At 40.1% G+C, this 23,488-nt stretch overlaps 2 protein-coding genes across 2 annotated transcripts; both read left to right on the top strand.

Annotated features, from left to right (window-relative positions):
- The first annotated feature begins 197 nt into the window (after positions 1-197).
- ube2na (ubiquitin-conjugating enzyme E2Na) lies at positions 198-5,133 on the top strand. The gene is made up of 4 exons (XM_078256719.1): positions 198-310; positions 3,527-3,773; positions 4,182-4,322; positions 4,981-5,133. The coding sequence occupies exons 1-4, from the start codon at positions 281-283 to the stop codon at positions 5,025-5,027; spliced, it is 465 nt and encodes a 154-aa protein (XP_078112845.1). The 5' UTR covers positions 198-280; the 3' UTR covers positions 5,028-5,133.
- Positions 5,134-9,498: 4,365 nt separating this feature from the next.
- nudt4a (nudix (nucleoside diphosphate linked moiety X)-type motif 4a) lies at positions 9,499-23,484 on the top strand. The gene is made up of 5 exons (XM_078256718.1): positions 9,499-10,231; positions 16,532-16,642; positions 19,612-19,656; positions 20,253-20,340; positions 22,452-23,484. The coding sequence occupies exons 1-5, from the start codon at positions 10,133-10,135 to the stop codon at positions 22,676-22,678; spliced, it is 570 nt and encodes a 189-aa protein (XP_078112844.1). The 5' UTR covers positions 9,499-10,132; the 3' UTR covers positions 22,679-23,484.
- The last annotated feature ends 4 nt before the right edge of the window (positions 23,485-23,488 follow it).

Here is a 23,488-nt window from a genome sequence, read left to right as displayed (position 1 = left end):
ATCTGACTTGATCAAGTGGTTCCAAAATGTGATTGTCCTTAAATTTAAATTAAGAGGGGGAATTGGCTGAGTTCTGCTCTGCGCTCGTGGTTTTGGCAGTTTCTATGGACTCTAAGTATGTTTTTACAGAGCTCAAGGAAACATTTTCAACTGGGTTTGATTCCCAGTCAGTGCTCCTGTCCATCCACTGCTATGACGCAGAGAACCCGGAAGACGTGTGTTTGCTGTCAATGCCAACGACAGAGAGGAGGCACAGCTGAAACCCTGCATTTAAGACAAGATGGCAGGACTGCCCCGTAGGATCCTTAAGGTAATTATTTCGCACTTTAAGCAGCATCATGTGTCACTTTTCTATCATGGCCAACATTGTACTTAAACAGTCTAAAGTCCCAGTGCTCTGCTCATTACCAGTTCTTTGCGCTAACGTTAGCATCCAGCTCGCTAGCGCTAGTTTGCTAAATTAACTTCCGTTTCTTTCCTGTGCCCAGATACACCGAGACACGGTGGGTTAAAAATACATCAACCCTTCGTGAAAATTGCAGATTAATGTACTGTGTGAGGGGCTGGTCTTTTCTAAATATACTTTACAAGGACAAGTGTTCTCCAGTTGCTACTGATCAAAGTGTTGTGCTGGCTAACTGTGCTAACCCTGGCTAGTTTGTTAGCTTGTGTTTGGACGATAATAAAAAAAAAACTAAAACAGGAACAAGCTAAAGCTAGCCTGGTAGCCTGATACTCTCCGTATTTATAATTTTCATTTAGCTAAGCATACATGAATTTACCTAATATTGGATGTTTGCCTCGTTTCTTTTGACAGCGTTTCGTCTTTTCATTTAGCTAAGTTAGTCAAGTTCTTAGTTGGCTAAGTGTGCCATTAGCCAACTAGGAGTTAAACGTTAGCTAGTAGTTACGTTACCATATCTTAGTCGTACATGTGGTAACCTAACAAAGTGATATGGGTCAACAGTTTGCGCCTGTGATCAGAAATAACTTCCACTGCAGACCTCTCACCGACTCAAGCATCAGAAAGTGATGTGCGCCATCTAACCACAAGTAAGATGTTTGCACAGCATATATTTAAAGATGCTAATTAGTTAGCTACATCCCCAGCCTTTGAATAAATATTATACAGTGTCGCTTGACAACTGCCTTCTATTTCCTGCACCTCCTAAATGCAAACCCATAATTACAGTACCAGAACTGGCTAATGTCATGACAGCCATTGTAGTCAGCGAAAATGTGTTCACAAGTAAGGACAAAAACCGTAGTTGCATTTTTATCTCTACGCTATTATGACATTTTAGAGGACACACAGGATTTGAGAGGAGCTCTGATTACTTGGCAAACTGTGTTGTGTTGTTTATCTTATGTGATCAGAAGTTATGATTTCAGTTAGGTTTGCACTTAATGTTTTCATTATTCATTAATATGAATTAAATGATTAATCATTTGGTCTATAAAATGTAAAAAAAAAAAAACTTAAGTTCCCAGATACCAGGGTAATGTGTTGATGCTGCTTCCATTGTCTGACCAGCAGCCACAAATCCCCAAATATGTCATTTATAATCTTATGAAACGCAAAAGCTGAAAGTCTTCTATTTGTAAACCCACTATTTTATTAGTTGATTCTTAATTTAGTTTTTTGATTGACAAGCCTTACAGATGCCACTTACCCCTTCCTTTTTCTTTGGGGAACCGTTAAAGTGCCCTTGCTGTAAGTTTGTGTATTTACAAATAACATTCATTGCTTTTGTGCATATTCACTGAAATTACATCTTATGATTGGTAAAGGAATAGTGCTTAGCCTGTATTGAGTTTATAGAGAGAGCAATATCGGAACATGAATGGTGTCTAAGATAGGACTGCACAATGAATCGAAATTTGATCAAAATCGCAATATGGCCTACTGCAATTTTTAAATCGCAAGAGGCATTTGTTAAAGGTAAAATGTGTGCCAAAATACCATTTAAAATTAAATATTGTTGCGCTGCAGAGATGTCCTGGCCTACACATCATATTCTACAGACTTAAGAAAACATCTTTGTTTGATACAGATCCCGACAAAAATCACGCAATAGGCCTAATCATTTTAACGATTTTCAATAAAAATGAGAATAATTATGTACAAATGATCATTCCCTATAATATCACAAATCATATCGTAATTGCAATATCTGTCAAAACAATCGGAATTTGATACTTTTTCAAAGTCGTCCAGCCCTAGTCTAATAGAAGGTTGCACAGGTGGGTGAGTAAGCAGACTGGGGACTAGTGTTGGTGGGAAAAGGTGGAAGGGCTGGGAACAGTACTTAGCAGACCGAGCCCTTGAGCCCTCAGAGCGTGTGACTGGGACTGGGTGCCCCTCTCCCGTCTGTGTTTTCACTGTGTGGTTTTGTCTGTGGGTTATCTGAAACATTTCAGGAATCTCACTCTGTTGCATTCAGGAAAAGAATGCCCAAAACAAGGGTGCCGGCTGTTGGCAAACTTTATTTGATGCTATTTTTTTTTTTAATCCATAGTTATTTATTTATTTATTGTTCTGTTGTTGTGATGAGCGATGCATCTATTGCACAATGCTGCATTTCAAACAGGCACAAGGGGATACTTGGTTTTTAGATTGGGAAATTAAAGGCCCTCATAGACCAGATACAGATACTTGTACTATCAGCACCACAGTTTGGAGAATGGTGAATGTACAGTGAAGAAGAGTAGAGAACACTGCAGTTTATCATTTATACTGACAACGTGCATGTGGATACTAGCAAGCTTGAATGTAGTTTTCTTGTTAGAGACCTCTTATCAGGTGCGTCACTCTCATGCTGCCTCGTGCATACCACAAGAGATGTTCCTCTTTAACAGTAAAGATGTGTTTCTGTAGGTCACGTGGCTGTCACTATGAGTTGGGAGAAGCCTTGCTGCAGTGGCTGATGGGTATGAAAGTAGTGGTCTCGTGTGGCGCGGTGGCTGAGTCAGTGTCACCTCTAAAAAGACAGTTATATAGTGCACAGAGAGTCTTCAGCATTGAGCCACCACTGCAGTCAAAGCCCCCCTCCCCTCTGTGTTAAAAGGATAACAGCCAAGCAGACTACAGTCCACCTCCTGCCTAACAGCTCTATAATATGTAATAGTGACACAACTTTCTGGCAGCTCTCAGGTGTGGGCAAGGGCTTTTATAAATCTTTTGAATGAATAATGTTGAATTTAATAACAAGTTTTACTAATATCAAATACAAATTCCTAAAGGATGTTTCACTTAATAAGATATGCATATATTGTTTCCAGTATTGTCGTTTCCAGTTAGTTGAACTGTAATGCTTGATACATGTGTAGCCTAGATCTCTATAAATCCCAGCTACTGAAATATAGAGTTCAAAAGCATCTCTGCCTGAATAGCCATATTATGGTAGTGACAGTGCATTTTGCAGTGCAAAGTGAAAGCACTTTGTGGCAATGACTTGAAATATGGTTGGACTAGCATCATTTTTTTTTCTTTTCTTTTTTTTCTCTCTGTCTTTTTCTGTACCAGGAAACTCAACGTTTGATTGCAGAGCCTGTCCCAGGCATCGAGGCAGAGCCAGATGAAGGCAATGCCCGCTACTTTCATGTGATCATTTGTGGACCTCAGGACTCACCTTTTGAGGGGGGCACATTTAAACTCGAGCTCTTTTTACCAGAGGAATATCCCATGGCTGCTCCGAAAGTGCGCTTCATGACCAAAATATATCACCCCAATGTAGACAAGTTGGGGAGAATATGTCTAGACATTTTGAAAGGTAAGTCAATTCTCTGTAATGTCCCAGTTTATGCTTGGCTAGCTATGTGGGATATACATGGTGCTTTACCTTAAAGGACCCGTTGTCAACTGACAGAAAATGTCTTTTCCCCTGTTCTGTTTTTGGTCAGTTGAATCAGGCTTGTTACTGTAGGAAAGCCTGTATGTATTCTGTCCTCTAATGTTTGGCCTGTCAATGAATTGAGGGATTTGCCAATTTCATCTTGCTCAAAAGATCAAAGGCCTCTTACGTTACACTTGTGGCCCCTAACTGGAGCTTTGTGCCACTACTACTGCATATCAGCACTGTCTCTTCATTGCCCCTGCAGCTTAAAACACTCTATTGTCCCTCTGCTTTTCTTGGTCTCAATTTTAGTCTTATTAATCCATCTAATCTTCATTTTGTCAGATAAATGGTCACCAGCTCTGCAGATTCGCACAGTGCTGCTGTCAATCCAGGCGTTACTAAGTGCACCCAACCCTGATGATCCCCTTGCAAATGACGTTGCAGAGAAGTGGAAGTCCAATGAAGTTGAAGCCATAGAAACAGGTGAGAGGGTCAACAGAGGGTTTATTACACTTTCCATCCAGCTCTTGCCTATTTCTCCCTTTCTCCATCGTCATTTGGATTATAGGAATATCCAGTCTAAATACACACACACACACACACAGGAACAAACCAGTATAACACTAAATACGATTTTACTTTGCTTTTTAAGGCAGGTTTTTGTGTTTGGTATCATATTACTTCGTTTTTTTTTCTAAACTAGCTTAACTAGAATTATTTGTATCATATCCTTATTGTATACTGTATTTCTCAGTTACTGAAATGTGGTGAAACTACAACACTCCAACACTGTAATGATCACAAAAAAATGTACTCAAAAGATTGTTTTCATTTTAAAAACTTTTAGAAGATAAACATGTCCTAACTGTTGACTGGATACAGTGGCATAAAATGAGGTTATTGCAGTAAAGGCAATAATAAAACCTAATTTAATCTGCAAGCAGCAATAAGGCGACTTCATTTGCGTCTCCCAATTTTATCATGAAGTGAAAAAAAGTGAATTTTTTTTAGAATTGCTTGAATTTTGGTGTGTGGGAGTCTTAATGCAAGCTTTGTACAAAAAAATAAAAATGGCCATATTGGTGAATAATTTGACGTAACTCATGTTCATATTCAGTTGTTGTTTTGTTTAACTTTGCAGCCAGGTCATGGACCAGGCTTTATGCTGGAAGCAGAAATGAAGTGTAAAGCAGCTCAACAAGTGGAAATCAAGTGCGATTCCTTATGCTCTGCCAAGACCTCTTCCTACTTCATTTACATTTAAAGGACACCGTCTTGAACATATATAAACATATATATATATATATATATATATATATATATATATATATATATATATATATATATATATATATATATATATATATATATAAAATAAACGTGAATATATGGTAAAGGAAAAAACAACTGCTGACAATTGGTGATTTAAATGCGCACTAGTAATGAAATGACTCGTCCTGTCCTTACTCACTGTTGAAATGCATGGGCAGAGGGTTTAGATCTACTCACCTGGCTTTCTTTGTCCATTGATTTTGGGAAGCTTTTGCCAACTGCTGCTTTAACGAGCACGTTTCAGGGGGGAGGGGGGCGTGTCCTACGTCCCACATTTTATTTTATTTTTTTGGGGTGGGGGTGTGAGTTTGGGGGCCCTGGAGCCTGACTAGATGCGTTCAATATTGTATACTTTTCACGTTTCTTTTAACTTTGGTTTCTCGTGTTGCTGTTATGTTTAAAAAAAAAAAATTAAAAAAAAAGCAGCTAACTACTACTAGCCCACTGTATTTAGACACTCACTTGGAGGCCGACCAACCAGAGTTTTGTGCCGTGTAGATGGCCCAGCAGGACGCATAGTATATCGTAGCCCTGCTTCTTCTTTAAGTCATATCTGGCTGTATTCAATACAAAATAATATGACTAAAAACAAACTGAGCCTGTCACATTAACTTTTTCAACCACTCTCTCACTATAGGCTTGTGGATGGCACGGGAGAGTGTGGAGGGTAGGGTGGACATTGTGGACCTTTCTTTAGTTTTAGCACACGTTTTAATATATCCAGTCTTTTATATGTGAATCTTTCTTGCTATTGCCATACTAATTACCTTGCTTTTCCCCCCAATATGTCATCACAGTTTAATGCTACTGTACAAGACTCAGTGGTTCACTTATTCCATTGGCATTTATTTCACAACGCAGTGGTTACATTTAAGCTGTCAGTTGTTTGATGACGAGAGCAGTGGTGGATAGGGTGGGGTGTGGGGTACTGAGGGACTGATCTGTATGAGAGGAGACGCTGAGTTGGTACGGGATTAAACTCTAAAAGGTCACTGAAGGCTTGACTCTCAACTGTCGTGATTGGTCTTTGGCTGAAAAGTCGGTATTCAATTCACTGTTATTTCTATTAATCTGGGGAGGAAATGTTTTCCTGCTCTCAGAATGCTATGAAACAGTCCACCTGCATACCTTTATGTTCTGTAAATAAAATCTGTTGATTAATAAATAAATAGTTGTCTGGGTGTAATTCTTGATTTGACACATGCATGTCACTTACACTCCCCTAAAGGATTATTAGGAACACCTGTTAAATTTCTCGTTAATGCAATTATCTAATCAACCAATCACATGGCAGCTGCTTCAATGCATTTAGGGATGTGGTCCTGGTCAAGACAATCTCCTGAACTCCAAACTGAATGTCAGAATGGGAAAGAAAGGTGATCTAAGCAACTTTGAGCGTGGCATGGTTGTTGGTTTATTTCACTATCTGCTCAGTTACTGGGTTTCTCACGCACAACCATTTCTAGGGTTTACAAAAAATGGTCTGAAAGAGGAAAAACATCCAGTATGCGGCAGTCCTGTGGGCAAAAATGCCTTGTTGATGCTAGAGGTCAGAGGAGAATGGGCTGAGTGATTCAAGCTGATAGAAGATCAACTTTGACTCAAATAACCACTCGTTACAACCGAGGTATGCAGCAAAGCATTTGTGAAGCCACAACACGCACAACCTTGAGGCGGATGGGCTACACCAGCAGAAGACCCCACCGGGTACCACTCATCTCCACTAAAAATAGGAAAATGAGGCTACAATTTGCACGAGCTCACCAAAATTGGACAGTTGAAGACTGGAAAAATGTTGCCTGGTCTGATGAGTCTCGATTTCTGTTGAGACATTCAGATGGTAGAGTCAGAATACCACTGTGCAGGCTGGTGGTGGAGAAAGGGGTTCAAACACGGTATTAGTATTGTGTTCCTAATAATCCTTTAGGTGAGTGTATTTTGCCTGATTAGGAGGGGGGGGTCAGGTCAAACCTTTATCAGTTATTAACATGGATTTTGTTAAATAATTCCCATCATAGCTCAACTTCAACTTGAGGTCTAATCAGCCATGATAAGTGTAAACATCTGTGTGGGTGTGCAGGACTTTCTAAGTTCATCGTATGTTTAGTTTAAATTTAAGAAACAAGTAAATGTAGTATATATGTAGTGGACTTAAAAGTACAATACAATAGTATAATATTGTGAAATAGGAGTAGAAAGTTGGTAAATTGTAATACTCAGACAGTTCAAGTACCTCAACATTTTACAGTCATGAAATGCAGTACTAGTGTTACTTTCAACCACTAAGAAAGGCTGTAACTTCACCAAAACTTATTTATTTTTAGACCGTGTACATGCAGGTTCTAAACACAGGAAAATGAAAAAATTAAGTATAACTATAACTAATAATTACTATCAGTTAATACCATTCAGAACAATTTATGCCGCTTATTGTGTGAATTGTCACTTCTTGTTAAATTTGTACTAAACATTAATTTTCCTGCTTTTCATGAAACCGGTAACGTGGCAGTATTTTAATAACATACCTCTGGTAATTATAACTATTTAGCTAAAATCCCATTTTTATTTAATCAGCAGTTGTTACCTCCCTCCTTTCCAGTGAACTATGACTGTTCCAGTCAGATTACGTTCAAAGGAATCTTCAGAGAGAAAATTGTAGCCTGCATGCTCCCATGCCCCTGACATTTTAATAATTATCTGTGCAAAGCGAGCATGGTATGGTTCATTTTAATCCTCATGTGAGCCATAGTGCTGCATTGAGTGTGGGCTTTAGTATATATATATATATATATATATATATATATATATATATATATATATATATATAATAATATATATAATTTTTTTTTAAGTAAAGCCCTCTCTTATTTTAAAAGCACTTTTCTTGGCTTTCTATCAGATATCAGTGTCCTAAAGTTCTGAATGTCAACCACGTCCTGATTGTGGACAGCCTTGAAAAGTCTACAATGAAAATACACATCCAGCTAATCAGACATTGTCACTTCTAACACCTCGAAACATGTTCACCCTTGAACACATCCTGTGGCTTAATCCTTGTATTGTGTTCGGGTGTGTGGGACCCGTTTTCAATGTTTGCTAAAAGAAAAAAATGCTATTTATTATTTCTTCTAACTCAAACTTCTGTGAAGAACATAAAACATATGTTATATATATAATTATTATTATTATTTTTTTTTTTCAATGACTGCACACGGTACACCCCCCCCTACACATATTACATATGAGGTGTTCGGGTCTACTGGACCCGAGTGTAATAACTGTGTAATAATTGTAGGTGCTATGAAACTTGACTGTGTCCTCTTCCTAACTGGGCCTGCTGTGTGTCTGTGCGTCTGTATGTGTGCATGTCTGAGTGTGTCTATGTACGGGAATGTTGTCTTTCTGCACCTGCTATTCCCACACAAAGTTACAAAATTGTTACATTTCAAGCACTTTCACCTGTTCTGATTAAGTTCTAAGAAATGAGCACCGATAATCATCAAAATCTTGTTTCTATTTATTTATTTTTTCACAAAAAACGAAAATGATCATATGATCATAAATGTGATCTCACAGGGGTAAATGGCAAATATGAACCATACATGATGTATATATCATTGGTAATTGAGTTAAAATAAACATCTGTTTAGTATTTTTACATAAATTCTTATGGCTGTATTGATTTAAAAGCCTAATAATGTGGTGGGTCCACCAGACCCGGGAACATTGGCTGTGTAACAAAAAATATGAACGCCACACAAGGGTTAAATACAGTCCACATCCACTAGAGGGAAGCCCTGAGCTTTGTAACTAACATGTATACCTGTGTATACTCAGCAGCAATACATACAAGAAGCATGCTGCTGTAAATAACCGCTACCAGTGAGTGTTAGCACCACCAGACCAGACTGCTGCACTGAACTAAACGTTTCAGTGTTAGTGGATATAGGTCTGTTAATGCTTGACCTTAAAACTGCAGGGAACGACCCCTTCAGTTACTGTGGGAAGTTTGGTAATCATGATAATCCAAATACGATTGGTAAAGATTTTTTTTAGCGCATGAACCTTGGCTGCCAAGATATGAGTTAGGGCAGCAGGTCATTTCTGGTATAAAAGTAAACAGTAAATGTTGAGACACGGTTTATTTGGGCTATTTATGTTTATATATAGGCCTATTTGTTTATTTTGGGTAGGCCTATTTTGTTTTTGTTTCTGTAGATGTGGGAATGTGGAAAGGAATAATACCCTACCTATAGCCTATATATATATAACAGGAGATAAAAGTGTGGGGAAAATTAAGACATTGTTGTTAAATGTATGGGATGGAGAATAATGTTTAAAAACTCAATAAAACTGCTAAAAAAGACACTCAAATTACCTTCAAAGTATCTCAGTTTAGGAATTTAAGATATCAAGAGCGGCACTTGAAAGCAGCATTCGTAATTCTGAGAAAAGCATCACTCACGGATGCGACGTTGTTCATGAAAACTACGGCCGCGTGAAGCTGGCAGCTGTATAAAGACACTTGATCCACGTCTGGGTTATTAATCGCCTTGTTAACGATGAACAAGAAACTGAGCGTAACGTGGGAGCGGACAGGTAGCTAGCTTGTTGCGCAGCTCTCAGGTCAGCTGGTAGCAGCTCACCGACCACAGATAGGACCGACTGTGTTGAATCATGCGTGTTGATAGCGGCACTATAACCACCATGGGAGGTACAATATACGGCCAGAAGCAGTCTGACATTGTCCAGGAATGTATGAACCGAGTACACACTTTGTAACTGGGACTATCTGAAGAAGTTTAAAGTTGGGGAGTATTTCGGGATATACGCCGCTGCTGCTCTTCCACTCTCCCGTCCCGGGACAGCCGAAGCCACTTTACTCAGCGTCTGGTTGAATCCAGAATTTCGCTATTCCTGACATTGTCTTTCGGGGACTCGACGATTAGCTAGAGACATAAATGATGAAGTTTAAGCCCAACCAGACCAGGACGTACGACGGCGAAGGGTTCAAGAGAAGGGCGGCGTGTTTGTGTTTTAAAAACGAGAAGGAGGACGAGGTAAGAGCTGACCGTCGACGGCTAAAGTTTGAACTCTGGCTATGATACAGTACCCTGCTTTATCTGTGTACACTGTACTAACAGACATGCCATACAGAGTTTCAGTTTAACATTGTGTGTGAGGTTCCTAACCATTTCTTTAATTGAGGTGTTGGGCAGAGGTGAACATAACTTGGCTAAAATTCAAAATACTTGACCTATCAAACAACAAGCTGGCACTCACTGTAACCAGCACTCAGCAGGAGACCATCCTTTTCATTTCCTGTCCAGGAGGAAATCCATATAACTCTTAATTCATAAAGACAGGCATCCTCATTGTGTCCTGGAAGTGCAAACTGTGCTGGCCGAGGTATTGCCACTGACAGTCCTGCACCCTCAATAATTTATTTGGTTATATTCGTTCAGCCGCAGATGTATTTCATAGGTCGAATATTGCATGCGAGTATAAACTTTAGTGTCACCTGGGTATGTAATACACCTCGGCCTTTTAATACCATCTACCATTATAAAACATTGCATCTAGCCGACTGTACATTTATGCACATGGGTGGCATCTGTTTTCTAACTGATGTGGTTATTGTACAGGGTCATTTCATTATCAACGTATGTCATTGTGATCACTCATCCTTTGCTGAGGCACCAGGCAACTCACTCACTCTGTTGCTGCTGCATTTCTTACAATATCCAATATGCAACCATGAAACTGAACAATCACAAAACTGTTTTATGATGTCCATTAAGTGCTGCAACATTTGTCTCATCCATTCCTATTTAGTCTGTATTAAACTATGTGCCATACAGCAAAATTAGCATAGGCAGCAGGACTACATCTGCTCAGTTTGCACAAACCCACTCAAACATGCTTTCCTTAAATTAAAGTAGAGGGTTGCTATAGTTGAACATCAAATGTGACATGTTAATAATAATACAAATACTAATATCAAATGCATCCTGCCATCTAAAGGTTGATGAGGAATTTTACAGTATATGCACACTAAACTCAATGACCATGTTTGAATATGTCTCCCATTAGACTCATTCTGCAGCTAACATAAACTCCTGAAATAAGCATGTAAAGAGTGTAAGCACATTTCCAGAACCTTTATTTTCATTTGATGCTACCAAATTTTTTTTTTAGTTGGTAGTAATTAAGACTGAGTTGGTATGGAAGTTATTTAGTCTTCAAGTTATACACTGGGGGCAGCGGTTGTCCTAGATCACAACGTGTCTGCCTGGTGATGGCAGCCCATCTCAGGACCACATTTGATAGGGGGAGTGGGGTCGTAAGGGGCTGGTTGAGTGTTACACTGTGTGCTAAACACCAAGTGACCTATCAGCTGCGATTTATAGAAACAAGGTGCAGGCACTTGCTGTCCCCCTGACAGATTTGCTTTCCTGCTCCCACCCTCCTCTTCCCCATCACTCTTCTCTCTCTCTCTCTCTCTCTCTCTCTCTCTCTCTCTCTCTCTCCCCTGCTCGAGTGCTGACATATGCTAAAAGTCACTCTGACATATGCTAAAAGTCACTTTGAATATTGTTGATTGCACTGGAGGATGATGAAATGGTCTCCCATCACATGCCATGCTGATCTCGTCCTTTATTCTCGCTGTCTGTGCTTTGATTGCATATGTCACACTTCATGTGGTTAACTATCCATCCAGTCTGCATGCCTGGTTTACAGTCACTTCCTCTACATGTCAGCTGGTGTGCAGGAGGACAGGAAAAGGTCTGCCGGAAGAATACTAGACAGCATAACTTCATTTTGTTTGTACTCAGAAAAATAATGCACCTTCAATTCATCTTCAATTCAAGGGAAAATAACACTATTACATATGTTTCTAATCTTTATACCATATATCATGCTGTAAATGGCATTTAAAGTATTGTTACTAGTAATTATGCTGGAAATAAGAAACGTGTCTCCAGTTAATCAGTGGGTCTCACAATATAATGCAGTCTAGTAGAAAATGATTATCAAATTTAGGATTTTGGCTTGGTAGTATGGTTGAAATCAGTGTATCATTAATATTGACAAGATATATCAAAATACATCACAAATGTGGGTAAAATAACTATGTTTTATGCATTACACATTTATCTGAGGATAATATCTGTCAACAGTATCTTAGCTGTATTATGATCGGATGTTGATCCCCTTTAAAGCTGATGTGGATGTGCGCGGTGAAGGCACTCCTGACTCTGAGCTCTCACTGAGGTGTGTGATGCCTGTTGGGGTGATGCCTGTTGGAGTCATTAATCTCCTTTGCTAAGCTCTTTGTTGTCATACAGAAAAGCGACTGCTGATCCAGTGGTTTTCGAAAAGCCTTTTGGCTGGGAGTGTGTGTGTGTGTGTGTGTTTGTGAGTAGTTGCGTACGTGGAAGTGCCTACGTGCTTCACGTGGCGTTTGTGTAAAATTGGGCATGCATGTGTGTGTTGTGTGGATTTGGTGCAGAGACTCAAATGAGACTCTGCTCTCATCCCCTGCCGCTATTATTTACCATCACATCATCAGTCATCAGCAGCAAACTCTTCACAACACATGAATGCCACATACAGTTTAATACAAAGTGAAAGACCGATTAATCGGGCTGATTATTGCCATTTTAAGATAACAGGCATCAGCCGATGCCTGGTGTGGCTTACTTACAGGGATCGAAAAACTATTGTATGGGCGTCCCCAGCCCCCACTCCTTGGCCCGATGAACAAAACATTTATCAGATTTGTCATTTGGGGTGCTTTTGGCATGGTAAGCAAGTGTAAGTGTGAAACCTTTAAGGAGCCATCCACATGACAACAGAAAGTTTTGACAACATTTTTCCTGCGTTTTCAAAACTATGCTGCGAGTTTCAGCCTACAACTAAAAACAGAGACAAAGCAGACAATAAAGGTGTTAAATAAATGCTTATTTGAAGTTCAGCAATTTTGTCTCATTTGTTATTATTATTAAATTGTATTTTATCAGATGAACAAAAAACACGATATCGGCATTTATATCGGCCATCGGCCGCCCTGCTCACTAAATATCGGCATCGGCCATTGAAAAATCCATATCAGTCGACCACTAGTAACACCCCTTTTGGACATTAAATAAATTAGTAGGGAAGTTTGGGGTCCCCTGCTGGAGCTGCTACCCCCGCGACTCGACCCCGGATAAGCGGATGAAGATGGATGGATGGATGGATGCCTATATCTATGATTAATTTAGATCAATTTGTAGCAATCTGATTTCACTTTGACCTTACAGGGTGTCAAATGAGCCAACTTAAAGTGCACGCCCTCATACTCTGCTTCTGACTGGCTTGTTGTCCTTACCTAGCTACTGCGCATTAGAGTGGTGATCGGACCGCATTTTTCTGTCCGAGCCCGGCCCGTGTCCGACACAGTTAAAATCTCATTTATTTTCTCATACTAATGACACACGTACGTTTGTTTGTGTGGAAAGCCCGCTTTTATTAAGCAACTGTAGGAAGGCATTCGGAAATGTCAACAGATGAGCGCATCAGCGCACACGGGGCAACAAGCGCACGTTAATAAGCTGTTTAATTTAAAATGTTCAATGTGTTAACCTTTCCTGATTGCTTCGTTTCCGAGCGTGGTCAGAAAACCAGGGGAGACTCGTTACCTCCAGGGCCGACGTTTCTGGTGAGCAAATGAATGAACTTGGCTTTCAGTCTGGGGTTTATTTCGGACACCGCACACACTGTGTACAAAACTTGAACTTATTCCACCAACTCTGCTCCGGTTGCACCTACACGTCTGCTTCCTCTTTCTCGATCTCTCTTCTGCACACTTTCCACACACACACTGAGCTCTCTTAAAGGAGCCGCAGCACCATTTTACAACAAATGCCTTATCGCGCTGATGTGACCGAGCCTGACCCGAACCCGAACATCATTTCTAAATATCTGTCCGAACCCGGCCCGGCCCGTCGGGTCCTATCGGGTCCCTTCGGGCTCAGGTCGGGTATCACCACTCTACTGCGCATGTGCGACTCCCAACAAAGATGAAACAGAAGTGAGATGTCTCACTCTGTAGCTAAAACAGAGAGCTCAACACACAGGGGGAAAAGAGGAGCTGCAGCAATATGCAGTACAACAAAAATATGGTGTTTTTTGAAAATTAAACCATGTAAACCTATTCTGATATAACCTCTAAATACAATTATGAACCTGAAAATGAGTATGATATGAGCACTTTAAATCTACTTTGACTCAATGTTGTGGGACAATAAAACACAACTTCCAAGTGGGGTGAATGACTTTTATTGGCACTGTCTTCTAGATTAGCTGAAAGAAATGTATTATGTAAAGTTCTGCTTCATTACTGATTCAAGTAAGACATCAAATTAGTAAGGTGGATTGGCAGGATTGCCTCAAGGGATGCATCATTCTGTTTCATCCTTTGGTGTCCATATTTTGCTCTATAAATAGTAGGGTAGTGAACCGGTGAGTTAAAGATCTGGTTTTAGAGTGAGTAAGTGGCTGTGGCAGATTACATGACAGCAAAGTCACTTGTCCCTTTTAACTTGGCCTGGTATCATACACAAGTATTGACAAAGTTGCCTGTGTTAAGAATAAGTCGTGTGACTCTCTTAACACAGGCAACTCTGTCCACACGGTCTCCAGAGAGAGACACCCACATGCATTTAAGCATTTATGTCTATCGTCCAAAGCATGTAGACCATTAAACAGGAGCTCTTTGTGAGTTTTTAGTTGTTGTTCCATAGTGTGCTTTTTCATGATGAGGTTGCTGACTGAGGAATCTAACAGTGACACTGTTTGTTGGTTTTATCTTACGCCTGACCTTTTTGTTACAGAATTGAATTACAGCCAAGCCAAGTCACACAGCATGAAGTTTCACTCATCACTGTCATTTCTGTGCAATAGAGACCACCTATAGCAATTGAGACGGCAGTGAAGTTGTTATCATTAGTGCTCTTCACAAATCTGCCACTATTAATTAAATAGCTTCCACTATTAGGTCTCAGGAGGAATGCAGACACATCTTAATGTAGGGAAACCTCTGCTGGGACAGTTGAAAGTTGTGGTCACCTATAGTGTTTTACATACGTATAAGGTCAAGTGACTGCATCTCTAGAGGGACACCATGCTCAAAGAGGACTATACAGCATGTGTTTGAGGTCAGTTAAACATTTATTGTGGGGCTTTAGTTTGATTATTTCTGATTAGAATGCTGATTTGTCATCTTTCTTTTTCATATTTAATAGCTCCTCAAGCTTTTAATGTTTTATTTTTGTCTGGTTTTAAAAACCAATTTTTTGTTTATTATTTTTTAAACAAATGATAGCTGAAATGGGCCACTGTAGTGTTACTTGTTGGAAAGTTTCATAGAGGATTTTTATTTTATTTTCAACCAACGTGATATCATGACTTCGCGTAAACATATACGCCACTTTCTTAAGCCAAGTGGCGTGTTATCTGTACGCATTTGGAGCTATCCGTGTGTATCTCTACGGCAGAATGGAACTTTGCATTTGGAGCTATCCACGTGTACAGTGGACGGGTTGGGCTTAGGAAAAGAACAACGGCACGGTTGGGTTTAGGAAAAGAAGAACAGGGTTGGGTTTAGGAAAAGAAGAATGGGGTTGGGTTTAGGAAAAGAAGAATGGGGTTGGGTTTAGGAAAAGAATGGGGTTGGGTTTAGGAAAAGAAGAAAGCGACTGTTGGGTTTAGGAAAAGAAGAAAGCGACTGTTGGGTTTAGGAAACGTGACACACGGGACACGATCCCCGGTCTCCTGGGTGAAAGTCCTGTGTTTGACCCATCCACCACCCCAACCAACCTCCCAATGCAGATTTTTGGGCTTTCATACTACTCGCTACGGCATAAATTGACACTCAATTGCAAGTTAATGTAAGTCAATGGAGGCCAAACGGCGTTGATACACATGCTACAAAGCGATTATGCATCTTGATAACACGCCAAAATGGCATACGAATATTCAGTCTAAAGGTGGCTGTTCTCATGTGTATGTGTTTGTGCTTTTAAAGCAGGAACATCGTGCAACAGTTTACTCTCATTCACTCAATTTAATTATGTGGCGTGACATGCTCAGCAGCCCAATCCACACTATGCTTTTATTGCATTAAGTAAATGAAGTGAATCACTGGCATGACATGCGAGATGTTTGATACACATCCTGCTGAATGACTATCACCACACTCAGCTGCCACCAGACACATAGTGGTGACGGACTCTAAACTTGGGCATGCCGCTGGCGTGTTTTTGGCACCCCGGACTCAGTGGCAGAGTCCTGACGAAGCCCTTTCTCCTTGGCAGGTGCTACTGGTGAGCAGCAGTCGTCATCCAGACCAATGGATCGTGCCAGGAGGAGGAATGGAGCCTGAGGAGGAGCCCTGTGGGGCCGCCGTCAGGGAGGTGTACGAAGAGGTGAGCTCACTCACTGAATCATGCAACTGTTCTTCTACATTTTGGGATTGACACTACTTCGAAGCAGCCAGTAAAACCATTAAATATCCATAGTGTTTTTGCATGTTTACCTACAGATTGCATACTCTTGATGCTGCAGGCCATTTCCAAAGCATACTATACATATGTATTTAGATGATTCTATCCCTCCCAGAGAGCCACTGCTTCCATTTGTGCTAGTGTAAAAATGAAAATAATATGAAATTTGAAAATCAACTTGCTTGAGATTGCCAATTTATCATAGCTTTGTTTATTTTTAAGGGAGTCAAAGTGATAATGCTGCTGCATGATAATGCAGGTGAAAGTAGTTTGTTTTTGTTGAGCTCAACTGGTTGTGGGAATTTCCAACATGTGAGTAATGAGAGTCAGATGATCAACAGCATTGCTTTTACAAGCTATGTAAATGAAAGTAGAAGATAAACAGTAAACAAATAAGGATATTGTGAACTAGGGCATTTCATGTATTCAAAAGGTCTTTGGTGGGGAAGCCAACTCCCCAAGATTCAGATGTTGGAAATTTGCACAAGCATGTGAGAAACATTATTAAAACCCAGACTCAGTGGCAGTCAATGTGGTTAATAATCCAACTAAAATCTGGTATGACCCTAAAACCTTACATAACATGAGCAAAAAATACATAATTGACAGGTCAGTATTGCACATTCTTAAAAAAGAAGATTTATGATTATGTTTGATTGATTTTGACAGACTAGTGGCACAGACAAATGATCATTATCATAAACATAAAGTGAGTATTGCAACAATTCTTGAAATGTATTGCTGTCACTGGTCGCAGTATGAGATGCTCCCAGTGTTGTATAAGCCAGATCCAGATGAGAGATGGAAATATTTGGCAATGCTACATATATTGCCAGTTGATTGTTCTGTGGTTAAGTAAAGGGGGTTGCTGGTAGTTGGAGTGGAGTGAGCTGTGAGCCTCTGCCTTGGATAGTAGTGTGCTGACGGTTTTGAAGTATGACAGTGACATTTAGAGAGGGTTTCTAGTTACCCACATCCTGTGCCTCCCAGGCCAGACATGTACCTGAATATAGATGAGCTACACACCAACTACAGTGGCAAGCTAACAATTCAAAACGTCATGATTAAAGCAACGCTATGTAAGGTTTAGCTGCAGCTGTAGTTCCAATGAGACAACCTGTAGGTGGACCGAAGCGGGAAAAGTTACATAATGTTGCTTTAATACCCTGCAAGGCAACACTGTGTCAAGATCAATGTCAATATGATAGTTTTCATTTGTGCAGATCTAAGAGTTTTCTTTCCTATCAGGCGATTTTCAAATTTAATTGTGATATATATTTTTTGTAAAATCACTAAGACAATCACAGATGACATTTTGACAAAAGTGCTTGCTCATAGTACTGCAAATACAACCGTGATAATTCTTTCGTGGTTTGTTATCCCTCACTATAGACCATAGCTGTTCTACACTACATACTAGTTCTAAGCAGGAGTATGTAATGTGTTTAAACTGGAAAAGCGGAAAAGTGACAGTATGCTCAAAAATGAACAGCATGCATAATGTACTGAAAAACACTTGATTTTTAAGTGTGTTGATGTAGACCATTTTACCACAAAGCTATGCACAAAGGAAATTGGAGTAGCTGCTTGCAGCTGCACAACATTAAAATAAATTGCAGATTGTGGTTAAACTGCCTCAGAAAGATCTTGGAAAACATCAATCTTAAGAAAGAAATTTTGCTTTATTTTGTAATGTTTGTGAAGTATGTGGATGTCTTGAATATTTACTGCGAAAACAATATAATACACTATAAAGACAAGTATAATAGTACATACTGTATACAATCAGTATGAAGTATGGAATTTGGACACAGCAATTGTCTCTGTCTGTTGTGGTGTTCCAGAAATCCTAACTGATCTAACATGATAGGCAAAGTCTGAAATACACAGCAAGGGCCAAACCAAGCCATGAGCTCCTGGAGTGCCTCTGTGGGCCTTCCAGCTAGCAACAGGGATATTCTTATTTATTTTATTTGTAACAATAAGTTGATTATTAATGCCACCGGTATCTGCTGGTTTGGAACATGCTCCACAAGTTCATAAGCTTCATTGTCAAAAACTAGTATGGTGGTTCCTTTTCTGCTTGTAAAGAAGGATGGGATCTAAGCACTCTCTTCTTGTGACCTGTCATCTCAGGGTATAGTTTGTCTATAAGTTTGTGACTAGTTAAAATAAAGAGTGACTTTGAATATTTGTTAGCACCCTGAAGAGGTCAAACCAGTATGTGATCAGTTTAGTATCCAATAGGATAATGAAACTTCATTTTCTAAAGCTGATTTTCTTGTCTTATTTTTTACCCCACTAATCATCTCCATTGACTTTGGAACTTGTTGTGGGTTTCCCGATCCCCAGGTTGGAACCCACTGCTCTAGGATACATGTTGTTGACGTTTTCACCGCTAAATTCAGTGGCCGTGGTCTTTAAAAAGAAGTATATCGGTCACAAGCTGTGCATAAGCAGAACCAGATCTTGACTCGTGCACCGTGCGTGTGTTAAGCCCCGCTGTCTCGTCATCCTGTCACTCAGACTAAGTTTAGGTCTACCTGGTCACCTCTGCTATGCTGCCTCACACGCACGTGGCGATGCTGGGATGGTACCCGCTCGCGCCACAGGGTTCCGTGTCCTAACTAAGAATGTGCATACATATCTAAACAGAGACAGGCTGTTCTTAATACCAGGTCACATGTTCTCGCTATGTAACAGCTGTGTGAAAATATCGCACAGTGACAGCTTTGTTGGTACGAATTTACCAGTCCCTGTGAACATAAGTGAACAAATCTACTATATGGGTTACATGTAATGTTCAGTACCGTCAAAATACAACACGGTGTTGTCACTAAGATGTAAATGTATTGGATGACACTTGATTAGTTTTCTTCATGTGTGTTCAGGCTGGTGTGAAGGGAAAGCTTGGCAGACTACTCGGGATTTTTGAGGTAAGTGTCAAACTAATTTCTTCAAAATCCTCATGGGGCTTATAATACATGATATAATACCGATTAAAATCCTGCATCAACTCAGCTGGTTACCCTCCCATCATGCCTGCGACACATATAGGGGGCAGTGGTGGCCTAAAGGTTAAGAAGCAAACTTGTGACCATTACCCTCATTACCACCACTGAGGTGCCCTTGAGCAAGGCCTTTAACCCCAACCGCTCCAGTGGAGCTGCTCAGTGGCCAGCTGATCAGACTGTGGTTGTACTGGGCAGCTTCCAGGTATGAATGTGTGCAACTTTGTGAATGTGATCACGGCGTTCCTGCAAAAGAGAGGTTGCCTCTCAGTGAACCTTCCCTGAATAAATAAATGTTAAATAAAAAAATAAAAAAATATGTAGGCAAGCATCCTGCTTTGCTAGTACAAGTCCTCAGTACAAGTTAGACAGATTAAGTGTTTTTGTTCATGTTGCATCTATGAAGAAACAGTACTGTGTTTACATAGTGTCTTTCATTGTATGTGAAAGTGTTTCTTGCATTGCATTGACACAGTTTATTGCAGTGATATAAAGTAGTGTTTTTATTTAAACCTTTCCAGCAAAATAAAGACAGAAAGCACAGGACGTACGTCTACACCCTCATAGTGACGGAGACACTGGAAGACTGGGAGGATTCTGTTAACATTGGTATGCCTCTACATTTAAGTCTCATTTTGTCATCGTATAACTGATCGTTTGCATGAATTATGCTGCAGTTATTTACCCACACACAGAAAAAAAGGGTTTTGCAACAAATTAGTTTTGTTCCAGGTTTTTTTAAAAACATTTAAGATAGTTTTTTGCGCTTTTTCTGCCTTTATTCGACAGGACAGCTAGGTGAGAAAGGGGCTGTCAGTACCCGAGAGGGGGAAGACATGCAGGAAATCATCACAGGTCGGATTCGAACCCTGGACCACTGCGCCGAGGCATAAACCTCTAATTATATGTGCGCCTGCTCTACCCACTGAACCAACCCGGCCACTGTTCCAGGGGTTTATTGACACTAAATTAATTTGATTGAGGTTATCAAACCCATATATTTAGATTTTCAGGCAAATTAAACCATCTATGCGTAAATCGTATCAATACACAGGTCATACTATTTCTGTGCACAATCATAATGGCATAAAGACGTTATTCTAACTCTCACCCTCTCAATCAGTTAAATTGATTTTGTTGTCTCTTTGACAGTAGAGGTGACGGTTGCGAAAGACTGTTGGGGCGTCCCTCGAGTCATGCCTTTGTAAATTGAGGAACTTGGACTAATACTTATACCAATAAAGTCAAACCACCCGATCTACATTGTTTACAGTCCTAAAATACTGACCGAAAAAACACTTAGCAACAATTTGTCCTCCTAAATGAACTACCACTGCAAGTATGCTCCACAGCGTTGATATTTTGTCCCATTTCTCTCAAACATCAGGAGGTGTCGTATTGGAGGTAATTTATTAGAGCTGTGATTAATCATCGACAGAAGATGACTCTGCAACAATTTGATAATCCATTAATTGCTTGTCATTTTTAAGACAAAACACTAACTGGTTCTTTGTAATCAAAACTAATCATTAAAGAAAATAATCAGTTTCAGCCCTAAAACTAATATCGTCACCCCCCCTTATCTCTTCGCTTAATGTGGCTCATGTATAAGCATGTGATCACAAATGATTTTGAATGGCTTTGGCATTTCAAACCTTAGGCATCTCTTGGGACTTAGTAACTCGTTCACTATCCCTAACTCGTCTGGAAAATAGTAATAATTGACTCCCTTTACCCACAGAAATAGAGTTCAGCCTGTTCACAAGGGGGAGGAATGTTTACTGTGCCCAGTTGTTTTCCAGTTATTAACACTCACCACAGTCCCCTCCTTGCTTGTCCTCTCTTGCCCTGCGCGGGCACAGGGACTGAGCTGGTGTAGTTTACTTTCCCCCTCTGCTGAAAGGCCAGCGGTGGTGTACTTCAGGGTGTCAACATACAGTAAAGTAGGCGAACCCTTCCCCTCCCACACGGCCCTCCGATAATCACAGGCCACGGCAAAGTCCTTTTGCTGTCTCTGCTGTTTTGAATTGAATGGGAGTAGATGACGGGTTTGAAGTAAACTATTAATAACTCCCAGCTGACGCTTTATTGGACACACACATCGTTTTTATGGAAGGTGCTTTTTTAGGAAGGTTTGGCGACAGGGCTTTATAAACACTAACTGAAGCAGGTCAGGAATGTCCATTTCCACTCTGACTTTAGTACTGCAACATGTGCTGAACAGTTTATCCTTGAGCGTGTTGTATAACATTGTGGTTTAGCAATTTAGGGTTATTTTGCTTGTTGAGCAATTGTACTCACTGCTCAGTCAGACACACAGTAACACTGCTGAAGTTGTCATGGGCTGCAGAGCAGTGGCAGTTTCATCTTGGTTATCTGTCATAGTACTAACGTATTCTACAAGTTGAGGGCAAAAAAATGAATGAGGGGCAGTACAGATTATAGTTATCCATATATTATCATCTATTATTTATTCATCGTCTCGTTTAAAGGGTCAGTACGCTTAAAACAATGCTTGTTCGATCGTCGAAATATGGCATAAGGAAGGCTATATCCAACAATTTTTTTCCGAAGCCGACGTTCTGGCAGACTCCAAACCACAAGGTCTCAGGCTCAATCCCAATGATGGCCAACATTCAGTATAATCCAAGTGTCATTGAGCACAACACCAAACCTCTACCTGTTGATCAGACCTTGTCCTCTCTTGAATGTTTTCACAGGAAGGAAGAGGAAGTGGTTCAAAGTTGACGAAGCTATCAGGGTGCTGCAGAGCCACAAGCCTGTTCACGCAGAGTACCTATGCAGGCTCACAAACACCTGTAACCCCGCTTGCAATCCTGTGTGTAGCCCAACTCACAGCAACGCCCCGAGCTCCCAAGTGATGCACAACAACACGCCTCACTATGTGTTTTGCTCCACACAGGGCTCAGATGTAGCCAACAGATAGGACAAGCAGCTCGACACCGGGATAAAAGAAAGACTTTTGCATTACTAACGCAGCCTCTTAATATGTACAGCATGGACTTCCTTTAAGTTGATGTGAAACCCATTTTGAGGGAGTGCCAAAATGTTTTCCAAGTATATTTAAGTTTTTATATGTATATTTTTTAACAACCATTACCAGGTGATAGAGCAAATGTGTCCCTTTTAAAGTGTTCAGCTTTAAATTGATTTTCTCAGTGTGCTGTTTATGCAATGTAAAGGTTCTGTTTAGTCTTCAATGCAGAATATTTTACTAGCAGTGCAGACAAGTGTTTGGGTGGTTTCCTGGGAAGTGTTTGCTTTAAGAGAAAGTCATTTCCCCACAATGACTCAGTGCCAAATAATGCCCTCATTTACTACAATTCATTTGTCACATTTTGGCAGTAAAACAAATGTCACCTCACTATAACTTAATGTGAAGTATTTCACGAAAAGAGAGCTGAGGGCAAAGTCTGTTTGATACAGGAGTGAACAACACTGCAACAACACCACCTGTAATTACTGTCTTACAAGTAAGTAAATAAAGATAGGCAAATATCTGCAAACCAGCCATCATACTGAAATGGAGAGCTAAACAGTTCTTACTCAAACATCCTTTTGTTGGTACATAAAGGTAATGTTGTCATACTGACTGTTGCATTGAACAAATTACGGCATATTGGTACAGTTAGATAACAGAACTGCAGTCAGCATCATCAAAACTCACAAATGTTCCAAAGAAAAACAGTATTCAACACTACAGACTGTATCATACAATACATAATACATAAACACT

Source organism: Sander vitreus, chromosome 8, assembly GCF_031162955.1.
Source record: "Sander vitreus isolate 19-12246 chromosome 8, sanVit1, whole genome shotgun sequence".
NCBI lineage: Eukaryota > Metazoa > Chordata > Actinopteri > Perciformes > Percidae > Sander > Sander vitreus.
This window is presented reverse-complemented; position numbering and strand designations above follow the sequence as displayed.

What these genes read in the sequence shown, in the direction of transcription:
- ube2na (XM_078256719.1), top strand. Translation starts at nt 281, where the DNA reads ATGGCAGGACTGCCCCGTAGGATCCTTAAG. An exon ending in ATGTCTAGACATTTTGAAAG is followed by an intron (nt 3,774 to 4,181) that starts GTAAGTCAATTC and finishes TCATTTTGTCAG; the next exon opens with ATAAATGGTCACCAGCTCTG. An exon ending in AGTTGAAGCCATAGAAACAG is followed by an intron (nt 4,323 to 4,980) that starts GTGAGAGGGTCA and finishes TTAACTTTGCAG; the next exon opens with CCAGGTCATGGACCAGGCTT.
- nudt4a (XM_078256718.1), top strand. Translation starts at nt 10,133, where the DNA reads ATGATGAAGTTTAAGCCCAACCAGACCAGGACGTACGACGGCGAAGGG. An exon ending in GACTACTCGGGATTTTTGAG is followed by an intron (nt 19,657 to 20,252) that starts GTAAGTGTCAAA and finishes AAACCTTTCCAG; the next exon opens with CAAAATAAAGACAGAAAGCA. An exon ending in GGAGGATTCTGTTAACATTG is followed by an intron (nt 20,341 to 22,451) that starts GTATGCCTCTAC and finishes ATGTTTTCACAG; the next exon opens with GAAGGAAGAGGAAGTGGTTC.